We start from the raw sequence: 16,793 nt of genomic DNA, 5'->3' as shown, positions 1-16,793 counted from the left end.
GGGCCGCCGCTGCCGCTGCCCCCGCAACCGCCGCCGCGACGGAATCCAGGCAGGTTGCGCTGGGAGTCGACCATGAGGACTTCCGCCGCGTGGTCGTTACTCTCGCACTCGGAAAGTGTATCCGAATGACTAGTCGGCAGATCGAACAATCCGTAGAGGGATTCGTCGAGCTCGATTGCCGCGACTTGAGGGGTGGTCGACTGGCGAGCCACCGCGTGCTTCACCCACCGCTGGAGCCGCAAACGACCGGATCGCTTGCGACGGCGGACGGCGGGGAGCGAAGACGCCACGGGAGTCGACCGATACTGAATCGACGGCTGCCGCAGAGGGACGCCGCAGGCACTCACGCGGAAGTGCGCCGCCCCGCGGATGGGGAGGGACTCGACGTCGAGGGGGGCTTCTTGGAGCCAGGCGGAGTCGTCGGCGATGAAGACGAGCGCACCAAGACGGATCTCGTGGCCCAGAGCCAAACCACCGCCGGAAACCATGTTGACGGAGAACGAAATTTGCAACCTCACCGGAAGTCGCTCAGACGCCTGCCCCACGGTGGGTGCCAACTGTTGTGGGAATGAGTCTGACAATAAGAATAGGGGGTACGTAGGAGGAGGCAGTGTCCTTGCTACGGCGAGGTTGTACACACAGGTTTACGAGTTCAGGCCCCTCTCGGAGGAGGTAATAGCCCTACGGCTCGGTGCCTCGGAGGCTTGTCAGCTGGATATGTGTGATAGTTACAGGGAGTTCGAACCCTTGTGCCAGAGGGGGGGTGGCTTATATAGAGTGCGCCAGGCCCCTCGCAGCCCTCGGTTATACAGGGGTTCAATGTGAGTTAAGACTAGAACGTTACTGGTAACGCCTGCTATAAATGGTCTTTATGATGACGGAGTGAATGCCTGACCGTTGCCATCCTGGGGTGACTTTAGGCCTTCTGTACTCCAAGTGGGTTTTTGTATGGTCGAGTGGAATTGGGATATCCGAGTGGAATCTTTCGTCGAGTGTATTGCACTTCCGGATGATTTCAGTCAGTATCTTCTGTTGAACCTTGTAGGTCTTGGACTTAAGGTAGTGTCCTTGGGTAGGGTGTCTAGGTCAGGCCTAAGACCCTACCCTAGGTATATGTCATCGTCAGCATCAGGCTTATCAGTTTTGTTCTTAAGAAATACACGCACATGAAATGTGTACCATTTTATTTTGCAAGTAAGATGTCTGGGTTGATATATGGATTACTACTTGCTACTAGGGTTCAAGTAACAAAGGTATTAATATCTCTAATCATTAATCAACAACAGATACTACTAACAAATTACGTAAGGCTTAGCTGAAGAGCATACCAAAGAGTAATCATGTAAGCATAGATAAGGGGCTAGCAAGGCAAGAGTGGACACGAACCCCCTCAGTGATGATCTGGCAATCATCCTTTTCACATTCAAAGATGATATTGCGCGTGTAATCGACCAAATCACGCACGACGACGTAACAATACACATGCAGTAGCAGGGCATGAGTTTTGTCTGTGGTTTTTTTATTGGTTTTTCATCATTTTTTCTCTGGTTTACTTTGGTTTTTTTCCTCTTTATTTTTGTTTATATATGTTTAACATTTTCAATACATGATTAACATTTCTTCAAATATGTGTTTTGAACATTTTCTAAATAAGTGCTAAAGATTCTTCAAATACACACTGAGATGGTTTTTTAACTATGTGAACACTATTTGACAGTGTATACAATATTTTTTTAAATGTCACAAACATAGTAATTTTGAAATTTGTGAGCATTTTTAAAAATGTAACACATTTTTCTGAAAGTGATGGAATATTTTTTTTAATTTCGGAACATTTTTTAAATGCGTGAACATTTTTGGAAAGTCACATATTTTTATTGAATGCTACAAACATTTTCTATTCAAATTTTAGAACACATTTTATATAAGTCGAGCGGACGCCTTTTTCTCACTGCATGCACTTTGTTTTATGTACGATAAACACTTCTGAAAAAGTTACTAATTTTTTTCTTGAAATAAACATATTTAAACAAATGTAAACAAAAATATCATGTCTGACATCAGTGTGATGAAACCACATGGTACTGGGCCGGCCCACTACTGGCTCCATGTAGACGAGGTCGACTTCCGTCTTGCTAAAGACGAGACATAGGCTTGCCTAAGAAAAAGAAAGGGTTGAACTAGGCGCGCATTTTTTGGGTTACAACCAAGCACAACTCACCTCAAGTTTGTGTCCACTGTACTGGCCAATTTCCAGACCGCTTATATAAAACGGTTAGAGCGAGCTGTAGCAGACTTCGCTCACCTTCGACCAGCCCATTAACTGTGTCCACTTGTGCGATTCCGCGCTTATCCGTTCACGCAATCTCATCATTCATTTATCATACGTCACCCGTCTCACGTTCCTGAACCTTTTCCAATTTTACCAAACGCCGAACCTGTGGGACCATCCTTCCAAACCACAAACATAGACGTCAGCTCCCTCCCCGTTCTCGCTTCTCTTGTGCCCCGTCACTCTCACATACGACGATGCCCGTCCTCCCCTCCCATACCGTGCTACCAAACACAGGACCGGGCACCATACGATGTAGTATACGCCGGCGACCGCGCCAAGTCAGAATACGACCTATATGTTGGGTTGGCGCTGGGCGTGCTCTGCCACATTTCTGAGGTCAGGTACTATCTCCAGGATGGCTATGACGTGCACTATGACGTAGCCGAGGAACGCATCCAACACATGTGAGATCTCAGTGGTACTGCAACCAGCCCCACCCATTACTTTGCCTCCGTCTCCCTAGGTACTTTCTCTTGAATTATTGATGGGCCTTGGGTCCATAAATAAAAAAATTCGTGAAAAATCTCAAAGGCCGATGTGGGGGTGTTATGACATGGTTGGAAGTTTTTAGTGTTCCTCAAAAAAAAAGGTTTGAAGTTTTTAGTACCACCCCCGGAGCGTAGGATAGTTGAGACCTTCTTATAAGGAAGTCTCTTCGACATGTTGTTGGAACTTTAGAAGAAGAGTGGTCCCACGCCTCCTCCACCTACCTCACCACACCTTGCCTCACGCCCGTGATCACAAGTGGGACCTAGAGTATTTTGGTCACTTCACCCCGGTCAATGGACTTTGACCGAACAGTAATGGTACCAAATGACATTTTTAGCACACACTTAAAGGGGGGATGGTATTTATGAGTAGTTGAAACTTAGATTAAAATTATTACTATGAAACACTAATGGCAAAACTGATAAAACCTTAATTTCCTATAGATGCATAGTTTTGTATACATATTCAGCATTTTTTTAATATATGATTTTTATTTTAAAAAATTATGAATACATGTTAAATATTTTTCAAACAAATATTAACATTTTTAATTGGCATGAAATATTTTTTAAGACTGCACGAACATTTTTTAATATTATATAGACAATTTGTTATCCAAAATGTCACAAACATATTTTGTAAAGTCGCTAATATTTTTTCCAATTCACGTACATTTTTTTGAATACCACGAATATTTATGTTGAATTACATGACTATTTTCACATTATACAAACAATATCAAGAACATTTTTTTGAAATGCGTTAATATTCATTTCGAATGTCATGTATAACCCAGATATTTTTCTCCATTGCATTCTTTTTATACTCCCACGAACATTTCTTTGAAACACGTGGACATTTTTAAATGGCACGAACATTTGTTTTGAATGCTATAAATATTTTATAAAAGTTGTGCAAACATTTTTTCTAGCAGTGCATCAACATTATTTGAATATGCGATGAACATATTTTAAATTGAAACTTAATATATTTTTTAATTTAAGAAATATAAATAAAAGTTTTAAAATAAAATAAAAAGAAAGAATAAAAAGGAAAAAGGAAAAAAATGTGTAGAACTGTATGGGTAACTTGTAACAAGTCTTGATAACAATTTTTTTCAAATATGTGTTTTGATGTCTACTATTTTCATACACATTGTAGATTTTTTTATAGATCTATAAGACATTGCTATAAACATTTAATATATTTCAAATACATAATTAATATTTTTTGAAATATGTTTTTTGAACATTTTTCTGAATAGGTGTAACACTTTTTTTAGCGATAAGAAACTTCTTTGAATGTTTTCTACATTGTATAAATACTATGATTTTAGTAATTTTAAACTGTAAACAAAAGTACGAAAAAGAGGGGGGGAACACTTGGGTGATGTCAGCATGAAGAATCCACATGGCTACTAGGCTGGCGCAGTACGTGAGTACCGACTCCCTATAAGAGCTCGGCTTCCGTCTTTCTAAGGGCGCGACATAGACTTGCCCGAGAAAAGAAAGGGTTGTAATAGGCACGCATTTATTGAGTTAAAACCAAGCCCAGCACTATGTAATAGGCACGCATTTATTTGTTGTGTTCTGTTTGAGTCTACTAAATTATCGGAAAGGTAGTGATGTATTTTACATCTTTTCTATATTTAACATAATACATGCAATTCTCCTACATGGTTTGAAAAAAAAAACCTTAGAGCAAGTTGTAGCAAGGAATTGCTCACCTTCGACTGGCCCACAAAATGTGTTTGCTTGCCTCCCGTGACTCGACGGTCGTCCATTCACGCGATCTCATCATTCATTAATCATAAGCCATACATTTGTGTTCCCGAGCCTTTTCTGATTTAACTGGAAGCCCAACCTCCTCGCTCTCGCTTCAATTGAGCCACGCTCCTCTCCCGTACGACATCACCCGCCCTCCTCTTCCTTACCGCACTCCCGCGATACATGGTCAAGCACCGGATGAAGTTGTACATGCTCGCGGCGCGGGCAAGTCAGACTGCGACTCTACGGCGGGTACTATCTCCAAGATGGCTACGTCGTGCACTATGGCAGAGCCCAGGAACACATCCAACGCACCTGAACTCTCAATGGCGCTGCAACACTATTTTTGTAACACACTACACATTTTTTAAATACATGACAAACATTTTTTTCAAATGCATGTTTATGAAACCTATCTCTAATACAGGTTAAATAATTTTCAAGTACACATTGAAATTCTTTTTAATAGAGATGGCACATTGTTTAAAACTATACGAGCATTTTATTTACATTGTATAACCAATTTTTCCAAAATATCACTAACATATCATTGAAACGCGTCAAATGTTTTTTTAAATGGCATGTGTATTTTTTAATGTAATCAACAATTAACTTGAATGGCATTTTTTTACATTGTACAAACATTGTTTAAAATGTCTTGAGAATTTCTTTTAAATGAGAGGTCACTTTTTAACATGTCACGTACGCTTTTTTGAATGACGTCACTTTTTGCTGAATGACGAAAATATTTTTTTACATTGTATAAATATTTTAAATAGGTCATGCACATATTTCTGAAATACATGATCATTTTTTAAATGTCACAAACATTTTTCTTGAATGCTAACAACATTTTCGATAAATTGTGCGAACATTTTTAACACCGCATTAACATCTATTGAACATGCGATGAACGTATCTTAATTAAAATTAAAATTTCCTCCATTTTAGAAATCTAAAAAAGTGATAATAAAACATTAAGAGAAGAATGAAGAAAAAGAAAAAATGCGCAAAAATTGTAGTTGCCTCAATAGAATAGTTGGTTTACAAATGCTTAGTGCTTGCTCCAACCTCGCCACTTAACCATATCCAACCAATTAAGTATCGTTAGTCCTGATATCCTTCGTAATGTTATTGCAAACTCTCAATGACCCACGGATACCCCACAACACCAGATGTAGGTACAAGTAAAGCGATTCTCTAACGTGAGAGCGATGTGTTGTTCTATTTGGAAAAAAAATTCTTCTTCTTCCACGACGATCATAGGATGGGCTCCTAGTTGGCAGCATGGAATTAGCATCGTGGACGTTGCTTTCTTTGTTTGGGGCCACTTTAGGCCAATTTACTTGTAATCTGCACTCGGATCCTGTCTTATTGTATGATGATTGTTATGTACTGGTTGATTGTGATAGTTATGTTGTTAGCTTCCTTTGTTGTGTCGAGTGTAAGCCAACTTAAACGCTTCGACTCTCATCTCTTCAGTTGATGTTGTATTTGTTCTGAAGTCCACCTTGTTACCGACATCTTCAATATGCGCTTCTATCATTAGCGAGGATTATAAAGTCTTCATTCGGGTTAGGACCGCATGTTGGACGTTACACCTTGTGAGCGCTAAAAGTTGGCGCTGCTTTCCTCCCTCAGTCATGTATGTTTTACTCCTCATGCAGGAAAACATTAATTGCTATACCCAAATGGAAGCAATGATTCAATGCTAAGGTGAAGATGCACCTAGATGTGAACTACAAAATTGTTTAAATAGTAAAAAATAATCAAAAAATTGTATTTTTTGCCTCTAAGATACTTGAATGCATGATGCGCGTGCAAAATTTTGTGATGTTTAGACATTCATGGCGTTTGTAGGAAAAAAGACAAATTTTGGTTGTGAAAGAAACTTTGAAAAAGTAAACTATTTGGGTTCGGTTTAGTCTTTTTTGCTTAGATCTTCTCAAATGTCCAAACATAATGAAAATTTGCGCACTCTTAGCGCACTCGATCATCTTCGATGCCAAAAAAATCCAAAACTTTTTGGATTTTTACTATTTTGTTTGAATCTATTATTCGTCGCGTGTAGATGAGCCTGGGCTCAAACTTGAATTATCGTACCCAAACCCATAACTCATCTATAGTAAGCCCATTATATGACGGGAAATGCCTTTGGTTCTCGGGTGTATATACACCCTATATGAGAAAAAATGAAGAAGTCAAAAATTGCAAAAAAAAAAATTAGAATAAACTTGACTTTCTTTTGTACTAGGATATAAAATTTCATGAAGAAAAAATCCTTTGACTTTTGGCCAAAAAGTATAAATTTTATTGCTATATACAAGTACTTTTCACACCTATTTGGCCTTAAATGTTTTTTGAGTAAGTCAACAGTGTTTTTTTCCTTCGCGGATTGTTTTACGAATACAATGGAAGATCAAATTTATTTCAAAAGTATTTTCAGAATTTTTTAATAATTTTTTTGCATATAGGGTGTATATACACCAAGGAGTCAAATGTCCATATCCATTATATGACATTATTTATGAAGGTTTTAGGTGACATAGCACCACTATAGAGCTTGTAGGCAACTTCTTTATTTGCCTTGCTCTTATGTTGGTGGGGAGTACTTATTCTGTCAAACCATCTTACATAGCATCCTAGGTGGAATACTTCTTCTATCAAACCATGTTAATTTGTTGTTGTTGTAACTTCTAGTTGTGTTGGATTTGTGGATCTTCTTATGTAGAGGTCAGGTTTGTAATCATTGCAGTTGTGTCGTATTGATACAATGTTTTTTAGTCCATAAATATCTCTATAGAAAAGTAATCAACCTCCGGAACTATTTTAGGATTGAAAAGGAACTGGCTTTGTTAATACATTGCTTGCTTCAGAAAGGTGGCTAAGGGTAGAGTCGGTTGAGTCAGTTGTTACGGACCACATCATTAATACTTCGCCCACCTCATTCTCTCAAAAGGCGAGTTAGAGCATGTGCTTCTTCGACTAGCCACAATGGGTAGTAACATAGTGTAGTAACATGCCCATGTTACTACTCTATGTTACTACCTCTATAGTGGGGAGTAACATATGTGTGGTAACATACAACACTTTATTTATTAGGTTATAGACTCATCTTGTCTTGATATATGTGATGTTACTCACATTAGTAGTAACTAGCTATGTTACCACATGCCTCTTTTTCTTCATTTATTGCTTGCCACATCATCTATATTATCTAGATATGTGTGATGTTACTACCTATGTTACTCCCATTGTGGGTAGTCTTTTGTCTATAAATCTAGAACCTACTTCTCCTCTCTCCTTCAACTCAACACATATCGTATGTGGAAACTCTTATAGTTGTTTAATTTGCCTTATTATACCTGCTCTATGTAGTTTGTTGTTCTCTGAACGATTGACCAATATGGCTTGGTTTATACACTTAGAAGTAATGGACTTATGGCAACAAATAATATTGATAAATATTGTAAACATGACTTTGATTCAGATTACAAGTAGGCCAAATCAATGACATTTCATGCATGGTGTTTTTAAAGTAAGTTTTTTTAGAGGGCCAATAGTCCAGAAAACAGGACAGTAGTAGGATTTGTGGTTGAAAGTGGACCTTTATGTGTACAATTTTTTTATGCGAATATGTGTACGAAATTTTCTAGTGGTTTGGGATATATTAGGTTTTAAACAGGTTTTTTAGAGGGAGGCTGCACTTTTCTGGCAGGATCTAAAGAATGTATCTTGAGTGGTGATTCTTATTGATAAATATAATAATATTATTCATCACCCGGGGTGTAGAATAAGTTATTCTTCACCCGAGGTAATCTTAGGATCGTTTCAAATAGTTACATTTATAGGGCCATGCTATTCATCACCTTGGGTAAGGAGTAGTTATTCTTTACCCCCCTATTTTAACATCAATGCATCATATTTTTGTGTCTTGTAATTTTTGTTTTACTGCATATGTAAAAAGAGAATGTAAGAAAATATAGATCGACGTAAAAAATATTATATATTACAAAAAATTACAAACCTAAGACCATCTCCAGCCGCGCCCCGAACAGGCCCTCCCCAGGTGAATTTTTAGCGCCGGCGGCCAAAAATCGGCCCAATCGCGCCCCCAGGAGTTAGTTTTTCGCCGGGTTGGGCCGAAATAACAGCCGACGCGTTGGGGGCGCCTGGGGGAGTTGGCATAAGCGAAAAGGGGCGTGGGGCCGCTCCGTCGGTGAGAGGAGGGCCTTTTCCCGCCGTTTCTTCCCGCTTTCCCCCGGCTTCCCTCCCATTCTCTCCATTCCTCCCGCCATTCTCCTCCTCCTCCCCTCCCAGCCGGCCGCCATGCCGCCGAAGAAGTACGTGTTCCCCCGCGTCACGACGGGTGCGACTGCCGCCGTCGCCCGGCCGAAGCAGAGGAAGCCGAGGGTGCCGCCATCCAAGCCCCCCCCCCCCGGGCATGTCCAACGCCGACTGGAGGGCTGAAGTTCGGCGTCGGGAGAGGCTGCTCCGGACCAACGTCGCCGCAAAGAAGAGGAACACCGACCTGGCTTTTCTGATAGGCGGGGCGGACATGCTCCAGAGCACTGACGAGAAGCTCAAGGCGTGGTACATGGCGGAGCGCGGCCTCATCCTGAACCAGCTACCGTCGATGGTGCCGCCAACTCCCACGCCCACGCCCACGCCGCCGCCAAGTCCGAGTGATGATGCCTCCACGACGCCCAGCAGCACAGACGCCGCGCCGACGCCGCCCAGCACAGAAGCAGCTCCGATACCGCCAAGCCCGCGCACGCCAACTCAGCCGGCGCAAGAGGCCGACCCCGCCGTGTGATGCCTTGCCCACGCGTCCTTTTTTTTGTGCGATGAACTTTTCATCCGATCGCCGAACTGTGATGATCGCCGAACTGGATCGCCGGACTTGCGGCGTTTTTTTGTGAGCGGGAATGGCCAAGTTTGAATTTGCAACGACTTGGGAGGCGGCGCCTGGGGGCGTGACTGGAAGCTAGATCGCCCCAGGGGCCAATCTAGCGCCGGCTCGCCCTCATGCGGCACTTTTTCAGCGCCGGGGGGGGGGGGGGGGGGCAACGGCTGAAGATGCTCTAAAAACATAGTGTTAAATATACATAAAATGCATTTTTTCTGTTCTTAGGACATATATTTTTGTTTTATTATGCCAAATTTTACGTAGTGAATCGATATGAATGCAACTATTTGTCTGTACCCTGGATGATGAATAGTATTACTACATATATATCATGGTGAAGGGCAAAAAGGTGGATCATTTAACTAGGAAATAAGAGTGTATTTGTGATGATAAATAATTGTTGGATCATTTATCTGTTCATTGTGTACTGGCAAAACATGCCATGTGTGGATCAGTTTGCTTCTTCTCTACAATGTCGCAAAATATGTTCGGTGGAAGATGTGTTTTTCAAATTCCTGCAATCCAAAGAGGCTCTAAATTTGTCCGTTGTGAGTAGAAATTAAGTTGATGCAAGGTAGTATATGCTCTGGTAGATTTGGAAAATCAGAAACGCAGCACCAGCTTTCACAGTTGTCTACAAACATACGTCCGTTGTTATTTCATGTTTAATTTTTCTTCTTGGCCTACATATACCACAACAGCAAATACAGTTCCCACGCTTCAGTAAGCAGTTCCGTCCTCACGCTAACGAACAAAAAGATTGGACAAGGTTTGAACGTGGACGACAGCACGTAGCCCCAAGTGCTTCAGGTATATATACTGTCACCTGGTCAGATTTGTTTTTCTACATGTGTGCACTGCATCACTGTTCCGGCACCCTCTAGCGGGAAAATGAAACCGATAATCCGTTTCCAGAGTCCAGACCTAATCATTCAAGCGGTCGTTCAAGACCAGCTTGAAAGTAAAATAGTTTCACAAAAGGTGATGAGAAGTAGAAAGTCTCCTAAAGCAAAACTGTTTTTTCTTCTCTGTGCATATCCAACAAAAACCCAAGATTTAGTTTATTTCTTGGTTCCCTTCTTGTCTACACGATCTCACGGTTCAAGTGGAAATCGCAGCATCACCTCGTTTTGAACGAGGTGCACTGTGCCAGACAAGTGGCCATGCATCGTACTCCACCCCAGTAGCATGAGAGAGAGAGATGATGCTTGACTTGACCAGAGAAAGAAGGCACGTGAACAGGCGATGGCTTGGCATCTGCGTCTTCAAGGGCAAAAGTTGCAAAAGCTCTGAGCAAGTTCCAAAGCCGAGTAGAGATAGAGAGTGCCCTCCCTTCCCCTTCCCAGAAATTATGCAAAAGGGAAAGCTTCCTCCTCTTTTTTCCATTTAAGGGTCTGTCTGGGCTGGAGCCCCTGTTCCAGAAATTGTACTTGGGAGGATCCAGTACAAAAGCACAAGGTGAGAATCTCATCTCGCGCGCAGTGTGAATTTCGGGCTTGGCATCTTGTGCCCCGCCCGCCAGTTTACCCCCTCTCTACTGCAGATTCAATGAATGATCGACACAGTAGCATCACTGCCACTGCCACTTTCTCATCCATGCTTTGCTACCTACACGTAGTAATGTACTGTATAGCCTTCTGTGGCTCTACATATAATCACACACACATAATTGAAGGCAATGAAAGGCCAAATTGACTCAGGGGGTGTTTGGTTCAGGGACTTTTTAGTCCCAGAGACTAAAAAAAGTCCCTAAAAAGTTCCTAAGACCCAAACGGGGGGCTTTTTCTACAGGGACTAGAAAAAGACTCTGCTAGAGAGTCTTTTTTATCAGTCCCTGGGACTAGAAAAAGTCCTAGGACTTCTAAACCAAACACCCCTGAGCACTGGAGTGTCAGCTGCTCAGCTGAGCTTCAGAAGCCATTCAAGACTGCATGCAGGTGAAACAAATAGAGAGGGACAGAAGGCTTTTGGCCCGAGAGCAACTCTAGCAGACCCCGCAAAACGCGCAGACCCGCAAAATTCCAGCGAGTATACGTGTTCGGCCCAATTTTCCGACCAGAACAGAGCCCGCATACTCGCCCGGCCCGTAAACTTTTGCCGCAGCCCGCAAACCGCACGCCCCGAGCACTATAACTGCGGTTCCGCGATTCGTTTGCGGGTCCAAACCCTATCCCTCACCGCCGCGAGCCACCCGATTCCCCTTTCCCCTTTCCACATTTCTCGCAGCCGGCGACCACCCGCCCCGCCTCCAGCCGCCATGTGGGGCCGAATGTGGAGCTCCGGACGCGGCTCCTGCCGCAGATCCGGCGGCGAGAGGGACCCGGAGCGCGAGCGGCGCGTCCGGTCGGACGGCGCGAGGAAGCGCGGCGCCCGAAAGTGGACCAACCACGGGATGTCGCCGCCGGCGAGCTTCAACCGCCGCGAGACGAAGGAGTACGACCGCCGACGCGCGTCCTTCTCCTCCGCGAGGTCTTCCTACGCCGGATCCTCCTCGTCCTCCGGCGCGGGCTTTCTCCCCGTGAAGAGGGAGTGGTCGGAGGACGAGGAGCCGGAGGAGCCGGCGCTGTTCGCCTTCGTCCCCGTGAAGGAGGAGCCCGCTCCGCTCGGCCGCCGCGGAGTCGTCGGGCCCGAGGACTACGTCGCGGACGTCGACGCTGTTGCGGCCGCCACCGCCGAGCGGAGCATGCGTGAGGAGGCGGAGCGCCAGCGCCACGCCGAGGAGCTCGAAGACCTCGAGTGGCGGCAGGCGGCCGCCGCCAACGGGAAGGCCGAGGAGTGGCGCCGCATCCACGCGGAGCAGGCGGCGAAGTACGTCGACCTGTGCAGCTCCAGCGAGGAGGATTGAGCGTCGCTCGGCCTCCACGGCATCATCCATTTTGCCGCGACCTTGCTGCCGTCGGATCCGACCCCGTCTAGTACTAGTTAACGTAGCATGTAGTATGATCTATGCTTAATTTGTTGGTCATGTAGTGTATATGAACTCTGTAATATGTGATGTGATGAACTATGTTTGTGCAATTTCTACTGTGAAAGTGTTTTTCAAATTATGCAGATTTAGATACAGTATCTGTTCGGCCGCGCTAGTTTTCGACACGCAAACGCGATCTTCATGAAACCGCAAACGCGTTTTACGGCTTAAATTTTTGCGGGGTCTGCTAGAGTTGCTTTGAGCTAGGAGGGAGCGTATGCAGCAACAACTGAGTACTACGACCACCATCATGTGGCTCCTCATAGGAAGAAGAGCTTAATTCATTGGACCAAGACATGCTAGCTGCATACTACTAGTATATAATTTATTTTTACCTTAGGCTACTCATAGTGGGAAGTATGATATACTGGTATCATGCATATGATACTAGTGTATGATACTATCTCCATAATGCATAATATCATAAAGTAGTATCATAGATGATTATGATTATATTTATTGCCATGCATGACACAAAGTAGCATAGCATTTAACATGATATGGTACTCCCTTTGGTCCTTTTTACTCTGCATATAGAAATTGTCTGAAGTCAAACTTCATAAAGTTTGACCACATTTATACGAAAAAATATTAACATCTACAATGCTAAATTTATACAATATGGAAAGTAAAGTCATGACGCATCTAATGTTGTTGATTTCACATTTTAATATCGGTATTTTTTTCTATAAACTTGGTCAAAGTTTACGAGATTTGACTTCAGACAAATCTTATATGCGAACTAAAAAAGACAAATCTTATATGCGAACTAAAAAGGACCGAAGGAAGTATCTACCTATGTTACTCTAACCCTCTCTCTTCTTTAATTGTGTGAGCATGTTTGCTAGTCCCAAGTGCATGTTACCGGTTATGTTACTCCCACTACGGCCAGCCTTAATGTAAAGCACAGTGTTCCAAACACATGCACGATTTAGACCAAGCTAGGGCTTGCAAATTTTGACCAGCACGAGAACACCATCGATTCAAGAATTGACCGTAAATATGCAATTTATATGTCAAGGAATGCATGTGAAACTCTAGAAGCGACCATGCATGCATGCATGATATTTTTGCCATGGAAAGGAAACGGAAGCAAAAAGTTTCAAGGAACATCATTCTACAGCAAGATACATCCAGATCATAGAATAGAACATTACAAACGAAAACGAAGAGGAAGGGAAAGAAAAACACTCGCTGTTGCCAGAAAAACAAAACACTGGATCTCACTGACCTTTCAACTTATTGCGAATTTGATCTTGCACCGAACTGTTTCTTGTCCTTAAAAATAATCAGCTTCCTAGCTCCCTGAACATAGTATACCTCTCATGATCTCCAATAGATCTCCCTCCTGTATACCCAATCTTTGCAACGCATGCATGCGCGACGCATGCGTGTAAATAGCACCAAGATCATAAGGCCAGTCCAATGAACAATCCAGCAATGCATAAGCTCTCCATCTGTACCGGATATCAATAGCTTCTCCGCCATTTCAAACTTCTGTGATGTCTTCGTCATGTGAGTGTAGAACTGTGGGTTGCACTGCCTAGTCACGGATCAGAACGGTGGCCTGACTCCGCCACCGCCGCCACCCCAGGCTCCAAAGTTGTCTCCGGGAAGCTGGTAGTTCCCCACATTCCCGCCGGCAAGGTTGTAGAGCGACATGCCGCCAGCATCGCCTCCAGTCACGCCGGAGGACTGTGATGCCGCCGGCTGCTGCCCTGGAGGCCCACCTGACTGAGCCACTTGATCTTGCGCTTCCGCTCCAGCGGCGGCGGCTGCCACCTCCTCTTCCTCCCCCTCCAGCGGGAGCCGCTCGTACACGGCGTTCGAGAACGACGCGGCCATCAGGACGACGGGCCCCGCGGCGACCAGAGTTCCCACCACGCTACCGCCGATCACCTGGCCCTGCCCACCGGAGAGGAACACGGTGAGGCCACTGGCGCCAGGGGGCGCGGGCGGCGGCAGCACCGTGCCGGTGAGCGACAGGATCTCGAACCGGCCCCGGAGCGTGGCCACCACGCTGCCCGGGGGCGACGCGCCCGGCTGGCGGAGCGCAACGTTGACGACGGCGCCGCCGCCGCTCAGCACGCAGACGCCGCGGCCGCGGCGGCGCGCGTACTCGGCGACGCAGTCGACGATATCGGCCCCCGCGGAGACCTCGAGGACGTGTGAGTGCAGCGCGTTGGGGCTGTCGCGCGTCACGATGATGGGCGGCTTGGGCTTGTTCTTGGACCCCGCGGGTCGGCCGCGCGGACGGCGGGTGGGCCCGCCCGAGCCGCCGCTGCCGCCTCCTCCGCTGCCACCGTCGACCGGGACCATGGCAGACGACGACGGCTGGTCACCGCCTGCACCGCCGCCGCTCCCGCCGGCGTCGGCCTCGCCCACGGGGGCCTTGTCGGGCGACGACATCTTGGAGTGCTCCATCTTGACGTGGGAGTTGGGCGAGAGCGGCGAGGGCTGCTGCTGCTGCGGGCGGAGCAGGTGGTGGAAGTAGCGGGAGCTGCCGGCGCCCGGGCTGCCCCCGCCAGGGTCCATCCCGGCCATGGCCGCTTCATCTGGCCGCTCCCACCACTTGCCGGCCGCCAGCTTTGCCGTCGATCGGTCGCCCTCCACACCTCCTTCGCCTCAGCGCGAGCTCCACCGCCACTATACACCGATTTTCCACAGCAGCTCAATTAGTTCGCATGCGGCAGTGCAACACAGCTACGAAAGGAGAAGGGGAAGCAACGCGAAATGGAAGATCTTATATCCATGGGGGGCTTTTCTTTTCTTTCTATCCCGGCGGCGTCGTCAACTTGACGACTTGCCTAGACTCTAGAGCTGCTCTAGCAATGATGCACTCTAGCTAGCTAGTAAAGCAAGCTCGCGAGCTCATGTTCCTTACCTCCAGCACAAGCTTCCCCCCGGCGACGGCGGCGCTTTGCGGCAGAGACGCGCCTCCCCCTCCACACCAACTGCGACGACGCCGCGCGCTTTCCCCGTGAGCTAGCGCGCAGCCAGCTGCCCGGCCAAGAGCAAGACGGATCGGTCGAAGCCTCCACACGTAAGAGGAGTCGCGGGATCGAGAAGAGGCTGGACGTGGCGGCGAGGGAGGGAGCGGCGAATTAAAGGCAGGCGAGCTGGGAGGAAGAAGGGGGGACGGCGAGGGATGGGATGGCGCTGTTGATAAGGCCCGGCCTCTCTCTCTCGCAGAGTCTCGCTATCTCATCTATGTACGAGCATGATGGCTCCCGATTCCGAGAAGTCCCACTCCACCCCCCACCAACTCCGTTTTTACTCGCTCCAGGTCGGGCCGGGGAAGCGATGGCCCGCGCAATCCCAAAGCGACGCGCCCCGAGCCCGGCCGTGGACTCGTTTGTCGCGTTACTTGGACCGGCCGGCCGGCCAGGACACGGGCGCCCGCGCGGGGGACCCTAGGCGGAGTCTAGAGCCACAACGGCACAGGCCAGCCCGAGCGCGCGCGCCCGCGGACACGTACCGCGCGTACGTGCCGCGCTCCGCTGCCGCCCTAGCGCACGCGCGCGCTAGCTAGCTCCAGTGCGCGCCTGCCGATGCCGTTGTGACCGCAGCGCAGAGTCTGGCGGACAGTAGGCAGACAAGGCTAAATGAAGGCGTGAGCTAGAATAGGGGGCGCGTCTAAATTAAGGACATTTTACTGTGCCGGTGATTCCTTTTTTTATTGTATACGTACGGCTGGCCAGATACGTACGCACAGGACAACCGGCCTCGTACGATTCTTCCGTGTATGCTTGGGTTAATTAACCTACCCAGTAACCACGACATGCTGTCATGATCATCACTCGCACGACCGATGTAAAATGGGCTGCTTGGAGTCTGGATACTGCTCGGATGATGGATGCTACGTTTACAAGTAGGGAGAATATCATACGAAACCAATATTCAATGAAAAGAGTAATGCTTCGAAGTTCCTAAAAAAGGAGTAATGCATCGAAGTTCTAATTATGATCCCAACGCATGTACAGGTATTTTCGCACTGATTAAGCATGTACTACTACTCCCGTGGCTTCATGCATGAATAATGTGCTGTATACACGGTGTCGTACGCGGCCTGAGGGTCCCATCAGAGGAGGAGATTAACTAGAGTTTGTTGTGGTGGAGCTTTTCTCTGAGGACAAGCAGGATAATCAAACCTTGGCGCTTTGCTCAGGGGCTCCATTTCTTCTGATCAGGGGTCATTGTCATGTGACGCACGCGGGAGCCAACGAATTTCAATGACCACGCCCTGATTGGTGCCATCTCCAGACGCGGCAGTACAATATACGTACTGATTGATCGAGACGGCGACAAATCAGGGCCAGGATAATA

The 16,793-nt window shown here is 46.3% G+C and overlaps 1 protein-coding gene across 1 annotated transcript; it reads right to left on the bottom strand.

The window, feature by feature from the left end:
- Positions 1-13,491: 13,491 nt before the first annotated feature.
- LOC123145270 (AT-hook motif nuclear-localized protein 25) lies at positions 13,492-15,734 on the bottom strand. The gene is made up of 2 exons (XM_044564640.1): positions 15,352-15,734; positions 13,492-15,113 (listed from the first exon to the last, which is right to left on the bottom strand). Exon 2 carries the CDS (start codon positions 15,009-15,011, stop codon positions 14,022-14,024), a length of 990 nt encoding a protein of 329 aa, XP_044420575.1. The 5' UTR covers positions 15,012-15,113; positions 15,352-15,734; the 3' UTR covers positions 13,492-14,021.
- Between the last annotated feature and the right edge of the window lie 1,059 nt (positions 15,735-16,793).

The sequence above is a fragment of the Triticum aestivum genome, chromosome 6D (genome assembly GCF_018294505.1).
Source record: "Triticum aestivum cultivar Chinese Spring chromosome 6D, IWGSC CS RefSeq v2.1, whole genome shotgun sequence".
Taxonomy (NCBI): domain Eukaryota; kingdom Viridiplantae; phylum Streptophyta; class Magnoliopsida; order Poales; family Poaceae; genus Triticum; species Triticum aestivum.
The sequence above is the reverse complement of the archived record's forward strand: the minus strand, read 5'-3'. Positions and strand labels throughout refer to the sequence as shown.